Source organism: Prionailurus viverrinus, chromosome A2 (assembly GCF_022837055.1).
Source record: "Prionailurus viverrinus isolate Anna chromosome A2, UM_Priviv_1.0, whole genome shotgun sequence".
Lineage (NCBI taxonomy): Eukaryota > Metazoa > Chordata > Mammalia > Carnivora > Felidae > Prionailurus > Prionailurus viverrinus.
This window is the reverse complement of record NC_062562.1, coordinates 109,515,154-109,534,905: the sequence shown is the minus strand read 5'-3', so window position 1 is coordinate 109,534,905 and position 19,752 is coordinate 109,515,154. Positions and strand designations below refer to the sequence as shown.

Genomic DNA, 19,752 nt, shown 5'->3' with positions numbered 1-19,752 from the left:
TGTTACAACTGTTCGGCTGTGCTGTTCTGGTGCAAAAGTACCCATAGACCAGTGTAAAAGAATGGGTGTGGCCGTGTTTCAGTAAAATTTCACTTACAGAAACAGGCATGTGTCTGGATTAGACACATAGACTATAGTCTCCTGGATTTTGGCTCAGATTTTAAATCCTGTATGACCTTTCTGCCACCATTACTTGGTACCTTTACCTAAAATACCTCTTAGACATTTCTGTAATAGGCATACACTCTCTGGGTCATCAAGTCTCACTATTCAAAGTGTCATTCATATGCCAGTTCCTACATTTTTATCTCTAGTCTTTATCATTCTTCTCAGTTTTGGCAGGAATGTTCAAGCTCATGAACTTAGGGGAAAAAAAAAAAAAGAATTTATCATCTTGTCTCCAAGAGCTGTCCCAACAGTCTCTTATTTCAGTTTGACCTCACCATTGCTTCTGTGACAGATTTTGCTAATTGCTAATAAGGAGCTAGTCTCTTTATTAAAACCTTCTAGAGGCTCTTCATCCCCTACTGGACAAAGCTTAGTCATATGACAAAGCCTTGGCCTGGTCTGGTTCTTGCTTAATTTTATTGTCCTGACTCTTATTTCCTCACCAAACAATTTGCCCTCTGGTAATACTGAACTTTTTAGCCCGTTGACCCGATTGCTTGGTATATATGTGTCTCCTCTGAGTTTTTTGACCTTGGACACCGTTTTTCTTGCCCAATTCTTACTGTTATTTGTGAGTGATAATATTTCTTCTTGGAGTCATTCTTCAATCCCTCCATGCTCCGAGTTTTTCCCCCTTTCCCACCAAAGCATGTGTAGGCATTCAGAAATGTTTATTGACTTATTGACTTGAACTTGCCTTGGGATTCCTAGTCATGATGTCTCTTATTCCATCCTGTTTCAGTGTTGCCTACCACAAATGGACGCTTTATAGTGATTTGCAGAAATTAAGGTGGCTAGGTACAAGGAAATACATAGAAATTGCACCTCCAGTAATAGCTATGTTCGACTGAGAATAGTATTACTTCTACCTGAGGGTATTATTTACTATATAAATTTAAACTTAATAAATTATACTATTTTGATTGATGTTATCCTTCTTAGTACAGTTAAATTTTTTCCATTATTCCTTTTAGAAGAAGAAATTTTGTTTCCCTTCAACTATAATTGTCTAATTAACATATTTATCTTTTCAGATTTTGTGAATCATATCCTTATGCTTCATGTTAGGAAGAATACCTTATTGTGCCTATAAATGACCATTTATGTCTTAAATTACTTTATGTATTTACCCTAAATAATAGCATTAACCTTTGAAGTGTTTCTCATTCCTAAGAGGAAATCTGTTTTTCTCTTACAAATTGAATTTAGGGGTAATATTCCAACATTTTTGGAGGAGTCTTACTTTTTTGTTTCAAAATAAATTCTAAGTGGATAACTACTATATTGAGAAATTTTTAAAAAGTATATTTGTGAACATTCATTTTATCTTTTAATTCACATGTACAGCATTTACTTATATATTTAATAAGAAATATTAGGTTATTTGATGAAGACTAAAGTTTGAAAGCAATGATTATGGATTATATTTGGAGGTTTCATTTCCTAGTCTATTTCTGCATTTTATTTGGATTGTGTAATACACTGATTGATCTACTAGAGAATTATAATATTAACAATTGAAGAAGGATTTTTTCTTAAAAAAGTCTTCCTAAATTAAATGAATCCAGAAGCCTGAAAGTGAATAGCTTGTGTCCTTTTCACAAATATAAAATTGAACAAAAGTTACCTTCACACCTGTAATACACGTTAAGATGACAACATATGAGCAGAATGTGATATTTCACTCGTTAACGTGTGTTGCTCAGTTTGTTCTTACACCATGATGAGAGCATGTGCCACGCAGATGTTTCTTACCTCTGGTCGGCCGTTCTGTTGAACTGAGCACACATATGCTGTGAGAATGTACCTCATTGCACCATTCTATGTATGTAGACTTGCAGAGGCCTGAATTTTTAAAAAATACAGTGTGTCTTTCATCTTAGGCACTGCTGTTTTCATTTCTGCAAATTTGGTGTGTGTCCTTTTTATCTCTTCTACTTTTCTACTTTTGAATATATGAGAAACAGTTATGGTAACTTTTAATATCCTAGTCTGCTACTTGGTACTTTGATATTAGTTTGATTCCATTTCAAGTGATGTATTTATTTCCTTCTTAAGGGTATTTTCCTGCTGTTTTTTATGCCTGGAAAGTGTGTGTGTGTGTGTGTGTGTGTGTGTGTGTGTGTGTGTGTGTGTGTGTGTATTTAAAGTGTGCTATGTGGGGGCGCCTGGGTGGCGCAGTCGGTTAAGCGTCCGACTTCAGCCAGGTCACGATCTCGCGGTCAGTGAGTTCGAGCCCCGCGTCGGGCTCTGGGCTGATGGCTCAGAGCCTGGAGCCTGTTTCCGATTCTGTGTCTCCCTCTCTCTCTGCCCCTCCCCCGTTCATGCTCTGTCTCTCTCTGTCCCAAAAATAAATAAAAACATTGAAAAAAAAATTTTTTTTTAAAGTGTGCTATGTGGATTTTTAATTTTCATCTAACTTGGAAAATTTTCAGCCATAATTTTTTCTGTTCATTACCATACTTCTCTGGGAATACCCAATTATCTGTCTAGCAGATTATTTGAAATTGATCCATTATCTCACTACTGCTCTGTTTTTCCTTTTTTTTTTCCTTTGAGTCTTTTTTTCTGTTTGATTTTAAGCAGTTGCTATTGCTATAATTTTAAATTCACGAATCTTTTGCAGTATCTAATCTGCTGTTAATATTTCCCAGTGTATATTTTTTAAATCTCAGATGATGATATTTTCATCTTTATAATTTAGGTTCAGGTCTCTTTTACATCTTTTTTCTACTTAACCCATGCATTCTCTTCTAGAGCTTTGTGAACAAATGGAACATAATTGTAAAATTGTTTTAATGTCCTTTTTTATTCTAATAAATGTGTCACTTCTGAGTTGGTTTTGATTGATTTTTCACCTTATGGACCACGTTTTTCTGCTTTTTTGGGCATTTGATACATTTTGATTAGCTGTTAGATTTTGTGCATTTTACCTTGCTCTGGTTACTGAATTTTTTTTTTTTTTAATTGCTAGAATATTTTTGAACTTTTTTTTTTCCTGGGATATAGTTAGAAACAGTTTGATCCTTTTAAGCATTGCTTTTATGATTTTTAGGTCAAGCTAGTATGTTTAATGTGGGTCTAAACATTGTTTGTAACTGAGGCAAGACTCTTTTTCAGTACTCTACCTAATGCCCTATATTATGAAGTTTTCTACTCTGGCTAATGGTTACCACCATTATTCCTGACCTTGGAGGTTCATCAGGCAATGTTCTTATCTTCTCCAATAGGTTTTTGCCCAGCATCACCTTTTTTATTTTATTTTATTTTTTTTTAATTCTCAAATGCGTGCAGGGATCAGTACTCTGCTGTATATGTGAGTTAGTCTGATAGTCACCAGCCTCCTTGTACCTCTTTGCTCTTCAGTACTTTGCCCTGTGAACTCTACCCACATTTGTCTCCCCATGCTGTGAAACCCAAATATCTGCCTCTCCCTTCAGTGTGCCAGAGCCTGGAAGCTGTTTTAAGGAAGAGTAGGTTGGTGCAAATCTAAGGCTCATTTCATTTTTTCTCATTTCTAAGAGGTGTCCCTTGTTGTAGGTGCCTCATGTCTTAAATTTCTTTGGTTTGCATACTTTTGTCTGTTTCAACTGGTAAGGTAAATTTGGCCCATATTATTCTTTTGTAGGCAGAAACAGAAGCTGGAATTTTCTCAATTTAAGAATTTTATTTTCATACATTCATATTCATCGACATTTTCAGAAATATATTTTATATGTAAATAAGAAAATCTCAGGCTGTTTTAGGTCAGACTCTCTATTGTTTTGCATATTCCAGATGCAATTTGTTCAGAGGAGGATTTTAACTAGTAACATAACATTTAGTCAGGAAAGAAAATTCTTTTTATAACTCAAACACATAACTAATGACCCCCCCCAAAATTAATAGGATTTATGATGAACAAATAAAATGTATTTATATCACACAGGCTTCTTTTGTCCTAGGCATATGTATAGCCCATTAGTACATTGTACAAAGGTGAAATGTTTGCTATACCCTTGTATATGTATGTAATGCTTCAGGAAGTTGTGCCATAATGCAACAGTGGCCAAGTCTGTTCTTCTAGGAGGATACCGTGTGAAATCTGAAAAGAAAAAAAATATATATTTTCAAGATACGTTAGGTTTTCCCACTGATTGTTTAATGTGAAGTTCCTGTGCACCTGGCTGTCTCACTTTCTCATTTGGTTAAGCGTTCAGCTCTTGATTTTGGCTCAAGTCATGGTCTCATGGTTCGTGAGTTCAAACCCTGCATCAGGCTCTGCAGTGGCAATGCAGAGCCTCCTTGGCATTCTCTGTCTCCCTCTTCCTCTGCCCCTCCCCTGATCACACTCTCTCTCAAAAATAAATCGTTTAAAAAGTGAAGTTCTGTTTTCATTACTTCCTTGATTGTTTACATAAGGATCTAAACAAAATGGGTATACAAGTATAACATTTGTCTTGACATTATAAAACTCCTTTATTTTTTAATTCTTTGAATCAATAGAAAAATTTAAACCTTTTGTATGGCTAATATTTTAACGCAAAATGCTGTTTACTACTTTGGTTACATGGCATAATTTCTCAACCTAATAGTTTAGCTGGTATTTTAAGATTTATAGATGAGTTGTTAAACATTTGCTCTGAATTTTTATGATAGCTTATAACTTTTAATTAGCTTCTATTCATCATAATTATCCATTGAATTTCTTGGTAGCATTGATTTAAACTTGTTCCAAAATGAACTGGTTCAACAGTAAAAGCTTGTTCCTTTTTCTTTTTAGAAGTATAGTTAAAAAAAATAAGGTATAGTTTATTCATTTTCATTAATAGAATCCATGTAGTTCATAAATAGTTGACGTGAGATGAAACTTTCCCTAACTTTTTTTTAATCCTTAAGATAAACTCTTACTCTGATCTGCTTAGTATTAGTTTCATCTGTTATTAGATCTCCCCATGATTATTTTGAAAGTAATGTTGTCTAGATACTGGGCCTAATTCCCACAATTTACTTTTCTGTACCTCTAGGTAGATAATTGCACAATATCTGTTGTGTGGTTTCAGAGAGCCTCTGGTCCACCTACCAGTTCTTTGTAACTTGATTGATAATTACCAGAATTTTGATTTTGATTGACCTTCCTTCTACTTAGGTGGGCATTAAGCAGTGTATATTTAGATATATACTTAAACTTCAAAAATTGACTTCTTAATCAAATAAACAAAGACTCCATTTCTCTTCGTACCACAATTCCTGACTCCCTTCTCAGGCCTTCCTGTTAACATGGGGTCTGGAATGAGACAGAAGTGTTAAATGTGGGGTTATGGAACATTCCTGATGTTGTAAAGAATATTATACTTGATATTAATTATTGTCCTTTAATTAATGTACCTGTCCTCAGAGACAAATGAAAAATTACATATAAAAATATAAAAAAAAAATGATTGGAATTCATCTGGGGCCAGGGATATATTAAATGGTTACCAGACAAATATAAAGCATGTGTAGAACTGAATGTAGAAGACATGAGGCACAGAGGAGCCTTTTCCAAACTCTGCCAGAAACCTTGCCCACCCACAAAGCCATGAAGCTACCCATATGTTAAATGTTTAAGCAGTTTACTAGTTTATTGGAGTGAATTTGCTATGTCAAAAGAAAATGAAATGAGATGTTCCTTTGCATGTGGGGGTGGAGGGTAGGAAGATATCCTTATCTTTTTTTTATATATGCATGAAAAACAGTTGTTAGAAATGGCATCCTAAAGGAGAAATACTGTTACTATAATTTATATGTAGCAAATGAGTCAATAGTTCAAAAAGAGATCAAAGAATATCTACGTAATGTAGCTTATAAGCAAATCTGCAGAACTCAACCTAAATGAAATGTTTTGCTACATTTCCATGGACGCAAGACTGTCCACCCTGTAAGTTTGTTTTATTAAGGCAAAAACATTTACATTTCTCTTGAGCTATCATGATCATTTTGTAGCCCTCTGCTGTATTTGTATAAACCTGCTCTGTCTTTAAAATTAAACTTGATTGCATTATTGTACCAACTGAATTTTTTCCTGGAACTCACAGTAACTGGTGGATTTTAGAAGTTCAAAATTAGTAGCACAATGTAAAGTATATGCTTAGGTTTCACGGTATTCATATTAGGAAATCCATATGCTAGAGATTTTCTTCTGTTTCTCATGATGTCATCAGGCCTTCCCATCCGGTCAAGGAGAATTTTGAGATGCATTGTACTTCTTTACATTTCATAAGTCCATATCCATATCTGTTTCTTTAAAAGCTGATTGTGTCAACTATTACAAAATTAAGCACATTCACGAAAATGACCTTTATTATGCTCTTAGGTTTTACTACATTTTTGAGTTTACCTATAGTTTAAATAACTGGTTACTTAATGGGTAGTATAGTTTGGTGGTTTGATGTGATAACATAGGCAATTTGTAGATGTATCAATAGCTTGCCTGGAATTCATTTCTATAAATGGTTTTGTTAATTCATGGAATGTTTGGTGAATAGCATTGGCTGACTGGTTTCTTGGCGTTCCGTTTCTTTTTTCTTTCCAAGGAACTAGGGTGTCTTGTGTCTCATAGGTCTTTAGCTGGAGTGAAAATCCTCCAGTCCTTGACTGACATTTCATGTCTTGGTGAGAACTGACACTATTGTGCTTTGTTTTTTAGTTCACTATGCAGTTTTGCTGTAATACATGTTTCTGTAAAAAAAAAAATAGCTTCTGTGTAAGTGGTAGATAAGGGAGTTAGGTCCATATAATTTGGAATTAGCATCAACTCATATACAACTTTTTCTAGATAAGAACAGCCAGAAAGACGGGAATAAAATAATAAGGAGAAGAAGGAGAGGAAAAACCTCTCAATTTAGCTGCTGCACTGGAAGCAGAAGGTATTACAACTTTGTTTTGCTTTTTAATATGCTTCACCGATACACTAGTTTCTAAGAGAAGTGCAATAAAACATATACATTTGTGGATTTGGAAACTGTTCTCATAATTGGGTCAAGAATTTTTTTTTTCCTTTGTGTATTCAAATAATTGTTCTTAGTAATAAGGTTATGATTATAATTTTCTTTCTTTCTTTTTTTTTTCACTATACCCTATTCCTCTGAATTAAGGTTTTTGTCTTAAGCTAAAATGAATCATATTGCTACATCCTTCTTTTTTGGTAGTATTTGCATGGCATATCTTGTTCATACTTTAACATGTGCTTGTCAGGATAGTTTGCCTTAGATATTTGTCTTACAGCTAGATTTTCCTTAAAAAATTCAATCTGATACTATGAAAGAGTTAAATGTTTTTAATTTATGTGTATTACCTTTATATTTGAGTTCTTTTGACAAGCCTGTTTTGTTACTGCTGTTGGCCAATTGTTTTATTTATATTTTTGCTACTTTTAATTTACTCCTATAATCTACTCCTATAATTGGTACACATTATCCTTTTCTCCCTCTTCTTAGTTCTAAAACCTATAAAATGTAGTTGTATATAGCTTTAATTAAATACCATTACTTTTTTTAAATATACGTAATTAAGTGTAAGTTAACTCAGTGTAAGGTCTCTAATTTCTGTCCTTGGTTTAAAACAAAACACACATTCAGCACACTTTACCTATTGAACCTTTTCATTTCAGTATAATTTATTCTTGTCTACAGTTTAGTTCTACAGCTTTTAAGCTCCCAAAGTTATTACCCTTAGGCTCTCTTTTAGGATACTCTTTTAAGAAAATTGAAAAATGAACACCCACTCCCGGCTCTGACTTCACATGGAGGTTCCATGGGCAGGTGCACTTCCTCCTGGGCCAAGTTCAATGACAGCTTTGCAGTGCGGAGCAACTTTCCCAGTTGTATCTATCATTCCTTCTCCAATTAGTGCATTCCCAGCATTTCCGCTCTTTAATTTCTATGCATTTTTAAATCTCTATGGAGGCTGTAATTATGAAGTAGAATGGTCTTGTCTTTTCTGCTCCTTGTGCTATTTTTTCCAGAAAACCTTTCTGTACTTCCCCCACCCCTGGCCCCCTTAGTTAATTTAAGATTTTTCAGAACTGAAAATTTGTTAGGAAGACTTATATTAAATGAGAAGTGTCTGCCTGATTCAGTATCTAGGCTAACAGTAAGGTTTCCTGGGTTGTGCATTGCATAACTCAAGGACATTTCATTGACATAAAGTTTGTTGGGTAAGGTGGTTGCTAGTATTTCATGGTATCTGAATAGTAAGAATAATTACACAGTTAAAAGAGTTAAATAGTACTATGAGGCTTGTAACCCCAAACAGCAGCATTGTTCATCATTCCAGATGGTATGGGGCTATGTAATGATCTGGCAGTATGGGCCCAGGAGAGAGTCTTAGCCTTGTCCAGTCTCCTAGCTTTAGATTCATAATATGACTGTAATTTCATAAATGCCTTTTGAGTTTGGGGAATTACCCTGCATTTTTTTTTTTTTGGCAAGCCCACAACCAGCAATTTTAGCTTCACATAGATATCATAAACTCAGAAGACTAGAAGATAACTGTGGCACTAGTTTGTGCAACATTATAAAAGACTACAGGACAGGAAAAAAGACGGTGATGGTCATGTGTCTTCCGCTTTAGCTGTTGAGCTCACAATGTCATATTAGTTATAAGGACTGCCTTCCCCCCCCCCCCTCCCTTTTTCTCCTCTACCTTGGCTTCTAAAGGGTGAGGAAAGGAGGTCAGAGAAGGTGGTGGGTGAGCTATCCTTCTAAAAGGCTCAAACTATAAATAGGAACTAGTATCTTTAGTAACAACTGATGTTAGCTTCCTAAGTTTCAGCTAGGGCAACACCTAGTTTCAAGTTAAATTTCACTGAAGGAAAGGTCTAGCATTTATAGTTCATTAACACTTATTCCAGCCTGGCTGTAGTTCACAAGTCTCAAATTATATTTGCTATAAGCAATGTTGCCTGGTAAAAAAAAAAAAATCTGAAATTTCATCTTTATAAGTTTTCAGGGAATCACTGCTAGGGGAGGGTGAGCTCAAGATCACAGGATAACATTGTCTTTTCTTCAGCTATTCAGCGTATAGTAAGGCCTGAGACCCTTTTCTTCCTGCTTTTCATCTTCATTGTTTTTTGTTTTGTTTTGTTTTGCTTTTTCTTCTTTTTCTATTATTTTTGTTTCTTTTCTTTTTTTTTTAATTTTTTTTCAACGTTTATTTATTTTTGAGACACAGAGAGACAGAGCATGAACAGGGGAGGGGCCAAGAGAGAGGGAGACACAGAATCTGAAACAGGCTGCAGGCTCTGAGCGGTCAGCACAGAGCCCGACGCGGTGCTCGAACTCACGGGCCGTGAGATCATGACCTGAGCCGAAGTCAGACGCTCAACCAACCAAGCCACCCAGGCGCCCCTCTTTTTGTTTCTTAATAGTAGAGCATTTTTAAGGAAAAAAGCCTTTATTGTCACTTTAGATTTTAGGAAGAAGCAATGACATATGTATGTCTTTTTTTTTTTAATATATGAAATTTATTGTCAAATTGGTTTCCATACAACACTCAGTGCTCATCCCAACAGGTGCCCTCCTCAATACCCATCACTCACCCTCCCCTCCCTCCCACCCCCCATCAGCCCTTAGTTTGTTCTCAGTTTTATTTAAGAATCTCTTATGCTTTGGCTCTCTCCCACTCTAACCTCTTTTTTTTTCTTCCCCTCCCCCATGGGTTCCTGTTAAGTTTCTCAGGATCCACATAAGAGTGGACACATATGGTATCTGTCTTTCTCTGTATGGCTTATTTCACTTACCTTACCTACTGAATTAATATACATAAATGTCCTAACATAATTCTCTTTTAAAATTGATATTTTAAAAGTACTTTTCCCTGGACAAGCAAAATGCAATCTGTTGGGTGAAAACTCAGTCCCTTGTGTTACTTAAAGAATATAATAAAATTTTGTGTATTTTCTATAGAGTGTATTTCTATATCGAAGAATGAGAAAGGGAAGGGATTAGTATAAGAGTTTTTGAGTGGGGTAGATTTTAAAATGCTTCTAGATAATAAATACGTGTAATTGAACAAATTGTAAATTTTAAGAGTTACAATTCTTGATACTGTGAAAAAAATAGAAATATTTCTTAATGTTTATTCTGTGTTTGCATTTGCATTTTATTTTGATATTATTGTGATTTAGATAGTTTATGTCCCACAAAAGACAAACATTACCCTAAAACTTCAAATTTGAAGAAAGGAGGAAATCTTATCCTGAGCTCCTTAAAATTTAAATGAAAAATAATGCTTAAAAAATAGTCATTGGACGGGGCGCCTGGGTGGCGCAGTCGGTTAAGTGTCCGACTTCAGCCAGGTCACAATCTCGCGGTCCGGGAGTTCGAGCCCCGTGTCAGGCTCTGGGCTGATGGCTCAGAGCCTGGAGCCTGTTTCCGATTCTGTGTCTCCCTCTCTCTCTGCCCCTCCCCCGTTCATGCTCTGTCTCTCTCTGTTGCAAAAATAAATAAACGTTGAAAAAAAATTAAAAAAAAAATAGTCATTGGAGTAATTTCATGAAAAATATTATTTAACACTGCAAAAAATTATATAATTCTGGATTTACTCTAAGACATAGATGATTTATTAGAATTTGAATTATCAGTTTGAAAGGGATTCTAAAAAACTATGAATGTAATAGAGCACTTCCTTTAATTTTATTAATATTAGTAATTGCTTAATTTATCATATTTCTACCTAGCCTAGTTGCAATTTATAAATTAAGCTAGGTGAATGGTGGAAATCATGTTTTTTTATACATTTGACTCTGACACAAGTGGAAATAGAATATTGGCATTTTATATTTTTCAACATCGTGTTCTCAGTGACTGTTTATTGTCTTTGTAAAGGATACAGGAATCTTACTGAGCATTTATGGCTTGATATGCTTATCTAGAAATTAACACAAACTTTTAAATATTATAATATTATATTTGTATTTTGAGCTTTTTTAATGTTATATTTTTCAAAGCAAAGAGAAAGGATTATATTCTAATGTGACCTTTTGTATTATTTTGCAGGTGTATTTTCTTGATTATAAATCAGTACCTTTTGATCAGAAAATGGAAAACCTAATGCAGATTAGGGAATATGCAAAGGAAGTGAAAAAAAGAAATATTTTATTATGTGGTCTTCTTATATATTATCCACAGGTAGGTAAAATTTTGGTCTCAGATTTATGTTCTGTACACTACAGTTGTAAGGGTGAGAACGTGAGTTGTTAAAAGCAAAGATACAATAATGATGAGAAGAATTGTGGCTGGAAAGTTACCCATCTATTCATGTTCTGTAGTAGGTGGAACCTCTCTTGACTCTAATGGAAAAATTTATTTATTTATTTATTTATTTATTTATTTATTTATTTATTTATTTAAAAAAAATTTTTTTTAACGTTTATTTATTTTTGAGACAGAGAGAGATAGAGCGTGAACAGGGGAGGGGCAGAGAGAGAGGGAGACACAGAATCCAAAACAGGCTTTAGGCTCTGAGCTGTCAGCACAGAGCCCGATGCAGGGCTCGAACTCACAGACCGTGAGATCATGACCCGAGCTGAAGTCGGACGCTTAACCGACCGAGCCACCCAGGCGCCCCAAAATTAAAAAAAATGTTTTGATTAACAAAAAAAGTGAAATTGGTGAATATCTTACACAAGGTGGCCCTCATGGATTGTCCACATTTAGCAAATAAAAAATACAGAATATCTGAATACATTTGAATTTCAAATAAACAATAAATTATTTTTTTTAATTAAAAAAATTTTTTTAAGTTTATTTATTTTTGACAGAGGCAGAGTGCAAGCATGAGCTTGGGAGGGCAGAGAGAGAAAGGGAGACACAGAATCTGAAGCAGGCTCCAGGCTCTAAGCTGTCAGCACAGAGCCTGACGCGGGGCTCAAACTTACGAACTGTGAGATGGTGACCTGGGCCGAAGTGAGACGATTAACCAACTGAGCCACCCAGGCACCCCTAAACAATAAATTAAATATGCCCCAAATTTGGAATTCAAAATTTGAAATTCAAATTGAAATAGACTTTTGTATTTAACTGAGTTCACAACTCAGCCATTTGTATAGTTTGAAATGGCTTGTTTCTTTTATGTTGTGCTAAAAATGTTGGTGATCAGGTTTTCAGTTACTTGAAAGCAGTGCCTGGCATTCATATTATAAGAGGGCATGGTATTTAATCAGGGAAAAATTCTTACTGTCCCTGTATTCAAAACAGAAAGTTAGGTAAGCTGAAGGCAAAATGAATTAGCATTATAGATTCTGAGTGCAGAGAAATGCTATTTAAATCAGACTACTTGGAGAATCTGTTAGGGAAGATGGATTTGCCCTTTGTGCATAGATTGCTTTCTCTGAAATGGCAGAATGCTTTGTAGTTTGTTACAGGTACCCCACAGGAATCAAGAAAGTGAAATAGTCCATGGGGTTTTTAATGGTGTAGAATAAAAGTGATTTGGTATTGACTATGTAAGGAATGACAGACATTTAAAGTTATATAGTTGATGAATAACAGTTATTGTTTGTGAGATTTTTAAGGTACCTTGTTAGCCTGAAGGTAACAATATTTATTTTGAAACAATGGATTTTAATTAAATATAAGGACCATCGTTTAGCCAGTTCCTTGGTTTCCTTTGAGATGGTTTTCTCTGCTTCTAAAATATGTAAGCATTACTTCCAGTTGATCATCAAGTACGAGGCAAAGCTGAATTTACTTAGGATCATGGAAGTGCAATATGTTAGTGTTATAAGGGCTGTTCAAGTCAGAACAGCCAAGGACTAAAGATACACACTTGCGGGACAGCGCATAACTGGCAGAATAAGAATAAAAACTTGGGTCTGTATCTTTGTTCAAGAATATTTCCTCTTCACTAGAGTGTCTTTGGTTGTACTCCAGATTATTGTGGTAGGAATGATCAGTTCTTTCTCTTGGGCCATGCAAAGGAGTCATGGATACACAGTAGTAACGCTATACTATCCAGGTAATAAAATATAGTTCTTTGAAAAAAATCTCAAAAGCTGAGAACTGGTAGAGCGCACACACTCTCTGGGACTCTGTTTTTCCTATGATTTAGGCTAAGCACAAAGAGTCTGTATGCATTGTAGTTGACATGCCAGTGGACAGTATGGTCTGAATGCAATATAGGCTGCCTAGTGAAATCTGAATTTCAGATAAACACTAATTTTTCGTATGTCAAAATATTGCATGAAGCGTACTTAACACTAAAATTCTTTGTTATCCTGCCTGAAATTCAAATGTAACTAGGCATCTTGTGTTGTTATTTACTAAACCTGGTAACCCTTGTAGAGTTGATATTCACAATAAAATGCTTCATTTCCTCCCAACTGGCCTGCTCTACACATTAGTGGAATGCAGCTGCATATCTATGTGACTCTGTACCTGGGAAGGCTTCCTGGTTGGAAAAGTGGCCTTGTTGAAAAGAAGCCACCTTTCCCGCCTACAACTTTGTATCTGACCATTATTATTTTGAGCAAATTTGGACCTGTCAATTGAGCTATCTACTTAGCTATCAGGAGTGGGGAAAAGATGACCTTGCAAAGCCTTCAAGATATGTCTCTCATCTTTTTAGGAAGCAAAGATAGCTTAAGTAGATGTTGCTTTTGTTTTCCTAAAAATAGAATAGTAAAGATGTTTCAAATATGTGAGGACATTTAAAATACAGTGTTTAATTTTGTCCTTAAAGACACAGGTGCCAGTTGGCTGTTAGCTCAACACATGTCCAGTGCATAATTCTACCTTAAAGAGCATTTACCAAAGGACCCTGGAATGTTCATCAGATACCCCATTAAAAAGGGCGGTGGTTAAAAAATTGGGGAGACATCAGTGAATAGAGTTAAACAGATGTCTTCTATGAAGGGCTTTTCACAAATGCTTAATATACTAATGAACATTTTATATCTCCAAATTGGGGACAAATTGGATGCTGTTTTCCATTTTCTACTATACCTGATTAAGCACAGACAACTCATGAGGCTATTCTCTAAATGAAACTTGGGGGAATAGCGCTCATAAATAGCCCACGTGTAAAGAAAGCAGTACCTCTGGACAGTCTTTTTACTTTTTTTTTTTTAAACTTTGACTTTTTAATTCAGTACTAATTTTTCCACTTAGTTAAATCAGTATCTTTAATTTTTTTTTAAACTTTGACTTTTTAATTCAGTACTAATTTTTCCACTTACTTAAATCAGTATCTTTAATTTTGAGTGCCTACTTGACAAGTATTATATCAACCCTAAGAATACCAAGTTTCGTAAGGTGGAACTTCTGTCATTGTTTAGTGAGAAGAGTGTTGGTTTGTACTTTCCGTGGTGTCGGGAGACATAGCTTTTTGTAGTGTTCATATGTTGAACTTTGTTCCCTAAACAAATCCATCTCTATGATAAGCATTAGGGTGTTTTCATAGATTGTTATTATGTGTCCTTTTCAGTCTCTGATCTGTGAAACCTAGATCAGTGAAATATAGAAAGATTTTTAACCATTTTTCATAAGACATAGCATTAAGAGTTTGTTTGGGTAGGCTTTCAGTTTACTGGTAATTCCTCCTTGGAAGATAAAATCGATTGGCTTCAGTATCTGTGCTTGTACATGTGGTCTTTCTAGCTTTAAGAAGACCTGCATTGTTATGTATATAGTACCTCTGGTTATGTGCATGGTCTGGACTGCTTGGCTGCTCCTTCACAGTGTTGACATACATGATAATTATAATTAAATAGAATTATGCAAGCTTTTTTTTTCTTTTTAAACATATGATGCTGTAAAGCCTCTATTTGTGTTTGTATAGAGTTCCCCATAAATATGTAGGGCTTTCTGTGTTTGGTGAATTTAAACTTGTTAATTGTATTTCAATCGTTTATCTTTTTGGATTTGTAATATAACCTATGATCAATTAGCCATAGTTTCTTCATAATTAGACATTTGCAGTCTCTGTGCATCTTTAGGGAAGAAACTGATTTGGAAAAGGTTAAGGATTGATTCCTTCTTGAGTATAAATGTTCTACAATGTTATCCATGATCAGTTACTGATAATTCCTTGATAATTCACTTACTCACAAGTGCCATCTAATTATATAATGTTTCAACTCAACTCAATTTATCCATATTTTTTATTGATATAAGAAATGTTAACAAATGCTTTGCTTAGCTCTAGATATACTTCATAACTTTGCATATTGTTCTGATCATAGAGATAACATTTGGTAAATTACTGAATATGTTCCTTAGCTATATCAATGTAGTAAAGAATAAATTAACTTTTTCCAAAATTGACTTTAAAATATTCTGCTAGCTTCAAAAAATTAGTCCTTTAAAATAAATACCTTATGATTTCATTCATATGTGGAATTTAGAAATAAAACAGGTGAACATAGGGGAAGGGAAGGAAAAATAAGATAAACAGAGAGGCAAACCATAAGAGACTCTTTTTTTAATTTATTTAAAGTTTTTTTCAAGTTTTTTTTTAATGTTTATTTTTGATAGGGAGAGATTGAGACTGAGTCTGAGCGGGGGAGAGGCAGAGAAAGAGGGAGACAGAATCTGAAGCAGGCTCCAGGATCGGAGCTGTTAGCACAGAGCCCAACGCTGGGTTTGAACTCAGAAACCACGAGTTTGTGACCTGAGCCAAAGTTGGACACTTAACTGGCTGAGCCACCCAGGTGCCCCAAGAGACTCTTAAATACAGAAAACAAACTAAGGGTTTCTGGAGAGGAGGTTGGTGGGGGAATGAGCTAAATGGGTGATGGTCATTAAAGAGGGTACCTCTTAGGATGAACACTGAGGGTTGTATGTAAGTGATGAAGCCCTAAATTCTACTCCTGAAACCATTTTTACACCATATGTTAACTAACTTGGATTTAATTAAAATTTTAAAAAAAGGAAAAAAGAAATAGATTCTTTGTAGGTACCTTCAACTTAGACTTATGGATCAAGTGGCTGGCTTGACCATTTATGTATTAAGTTTTCTGACTTTATCATCGAGTGCTCAGTTCCTCAAGTTGTAAATAAATAAGGAAAGATTTGAAATTTATGTTCTAGGCTAGAAACGTAGCATAAAGTTAGCCCTTAAAATTTGTTGGATGAATTTAAATCAAGTCCTGTTCCTCTTTCTAAAATAACCTTACAAGCATAACTGTGAATAATTAAAACCAGGTTTTATAGCTTAATCTACATAAAGGATCTTAATCCCCCTTTTAAGTGTTCTTTTAAATTTATATGTAAAATATTACTCTTCATCTTATTATTCTAAGTTTATGATGCAAGTTGTCATGAGGTCCATGATATAAATTATGTATTTTGGGAACCTGTGCTAATTATTTCAAATCTGTATGTGATGATAAAATAGTGAAGTTATAGACACTTAGTATTTCTGGCATGAACTGTTCAAGACCATAGTTCAGAGCTTTCAGTCTTTGTTGAAGTCTAAAATATTTTTTTCATGTCACAACTCTGATTTTCAAGGCAAACATTTGCAAGTATATTTTTAAAAAATGTTTCTTGTAATTAACTGGTGATAATATGTAAACTGTTTTCCTGAGTTCTGTGAGCCAATTCTAGCAAATTATCAAACACAAGGGTTGGGGGGGGGTTGTTATGGGAACCCCTGATCTATATATAGCCTGTTGGTAAGGAGTACAGATGACCCTGATTTGGATTGCCATCTGAACCAGAAGGTAGTCTTGTGGGACTGAACCATTAACCTTTATGGTCTGTGCTCATTCTGGGTAGTTAGTGTCAGAATTGTTTAGTGTGGGAAAAATAAAATAATGAACATTTGGTATCAGAAGTGTTGCGAATAGAAAAACAGTTATCCATTTGTTGAATATAAAACTTGATATATATTTTATGTACCCAGTACCACTAGAAATGTTCCAAACTGTGGGCATTCTTTCGGTAATGAAAATGCTGTGACTTAGAGCCTCCAGCAAGTTGACAGTAGAGTTGTAGCATGAAAAAGAAACTTTGTTGTTACTGTAATACAACTTAAACCATACTCACCATTCACAGATGGGGCTTCTAGGTTCAAAAGATATTATTCCAATGATAAGTATCTTTTTTGATGTCATTGTATAGACAGTGCACCATTGAATAATGTGCCCACTGCTTTTTACATTCAGCTTTATCCCTCTTCTTCACAAAGATAGCATGAAAAATCTTAGTATGTATTTTTCTCAAGTCCAGACCTAACATTTGTACACTTTTCTCTTGTTTGAGTGTTCTATTGGTATTCTGGGAGGAAGAAATAAGTTTAAGTTGTTTTGATGAAGTTACATTAGGCCCAGCTGATGAATGATTTTCTGTGCCAGTGGCTTCTAAATACTGGTTCTTGTAAAAGTCCTTAGCTGGCAGTATTATATTCACCTGACTAATTTAATAAATATATATTTCTAGCCTGTACCTTAGGGAATCTATTTCAATCGATCAGGCATATACCTGGGGCTCTATATATTTCACAAGCTCAAGCCCTGATGAAAGTGTAATGTGAACCAGATTTGGATGATTGACTTAGGTGAGTGGTTCTTCAGTATATTGACATACTGGAATGAACTGTTGACCCTCTTTAGGTTATTTATGACTGTCACCTCTGTGGAGGTTCTGGGATACCAGATGACATGATGGAATGTGGAGATGAACTTGAGTAAGGGAATGAAGAATGACCATTTGAAAAAGTTTCTCCGCTACCTCTGAGATCATCTCTTCTTGTTCATTAAGAGCAAACATTCTAAACACTCATAAACTATCTGGTTAAGGTTCTTAGTTGTAAACAAAATGTATCAGTGGTTGTGTAAAAGAAAGTTTTATTTTAGTACATTTTGTATCTTAAAGAATTTCTGAAGTCATGAAGCCAAGATTGGATACCACCTAGTCAAGAACAGTGCAGGGGGCAGAAATGCTCAGCTCCTCTGTGACTGTGCTAGTAAAAGTGCCTTCCATCACTGACTCTGGGTACATACGATGCTAGGAAACTACAGGTAGAAACTGTACCACAGATCATACAGAAAATTCAAAGTCTTTGCCTTAGACCTACTTTGCCTGTTTCTGGAACCAAGTCAACCTGCTCACTGCTACCTTCTAAGTCTCCTGTATGTGCATAGCAGAATCCATAGAATTTTGATAAAACAGAATCTGAAGAAATGTAGTTTTTTTTTCTCTGTAGTCTCTCTAGCATATTAACGAAAACTGGGGTATGGTTGGAGAAGGTATTGGTTGAACCACTTGGCAGTGTTAGCCCCATCAACCTAGGTGAAAGAATTTTGTCCTAGGTTGAAATCACAGTACCCTTAACATGTTATATTGACTGTCAAGGGCTTGTCATTTACCTGAATCCAGGCCTCCATGTGGTATTTTAATGTCACAATTTAATTTTTTTAAATAAATTTTTAAAAAATTTTTTTAAAATAAAATTTTACACCTGAATTTTTATGACAATAGAATCTGTAAACTCTGTAAAATTTATAAAGTCCTGTACCAGTTTTTTAATTTAATCTATACATTTTACATGCTCAAGGATTTAGAAATAGAAGCACACAGGCTTATGGCTAAAGATTTTTCCAAAACTATTATTTAACTGATTATTTCTTGGTCTGAATTAGCATCATCCCATCTAATTGAAACAACTAGCTATATGAGCTTGAGCAAGTGATATAATTTGTGTAGGTCTATTCATTTGTAAAATGCAGAATCAGAAACTCTTGAAGCCTCCACTGGATGAGAAGATGGAGACACAGGAGGTGGGCACATGACAGTATGACATGACCCCAATGTCACATGACCCCATCAACCGTCATTCATTCTGACAGGGAGATTCTGAACCTGAGCCTAGATATTCTTCCCTCTTCTTATGTGACCATAAACTTTACCCATAATATTATTTCATTTATTTTCTTGAGAAATTATTTGTTATAGTTGATATATTTCATTATAATTGAGAGAGGGAACTGTTTTTTTTTTTGGTTTTTGTGGGTTTTTTTTTTTTTTTTACGTCAATAAAGTAAAAGTCAATGAGGAGAATGTCCGAGTCTATTCTGCTAAAACAATACCGTTGATTGGGTAACTTATAAACAACAGAAATTTATTTCTCATATTTCTGGTGGTTGAAATTCTAAGATCCCAGTGCTTGCTTGGTCAAGTTCTGGTGAAGACCCTGTTCCCTGTTGCAGGCCACCATTTTCTCATAGCGTCCTCACATGTCAGGGAGAGGGGGAGGCCTCTCTGGGGTCTGTTTTAATGATAGCACTAATCTGTTCATGAGGATTTCACTCTCATGACTTAATCACCAACCAAAGCCTTCACTTTTTAATACTAACACATTCTGGGGGTTAGAATTTCAACAGGAATTTTGACAGGAGACACACACATGCAGTCTGTGACAGGAAACAAATTAGCATTCATCAGTGAAATGTTAAAATAGTATACAAGTTAGCATGGCAGGGACTGTGTACCATTTTAGTCTATGCATTTTCCTCTGTCTCCTTTCTTCTCAGGGCTGTCATTCCACTGGGTTTGATGAAGTGGGAAATGGGTCTTTGGAAACAAAGTTTGGCTTTTTGAGTATTTTTCACAAGGTGAGGCC

At 35.0% G+C, this 19,752-nt stretch overlaps 1 protein-coding gene across 2 annotated transcripts in view; it reads left to right on the top strand.

Annotated features, from left to right (window-relative positions):
* Positions 1-19,752, top strand: part of CRPPA (CDP-L-ribitol pyrophosphorylase A) — a 332,720-nt gene that overhangs the window by 191,395 nt on the left and 121,573 nt on the right. For both annotated transcript variants that reach the window (XR_007150469.1, XM_047850755.1), the window contains exon 9: positions 11,187-11,318. Coding sequence is in view for 1 of the 2 variants with exons in the window: in XM_047850755.1 (XP_047706711.1) it covers positions 11,187-11,318 (132 nt within the window). In the remaining variant the exon portion in view is untranslated. The remainder of the gene's footprint in view (positions 1-11,186; positions 11,319-19,752) is intronic.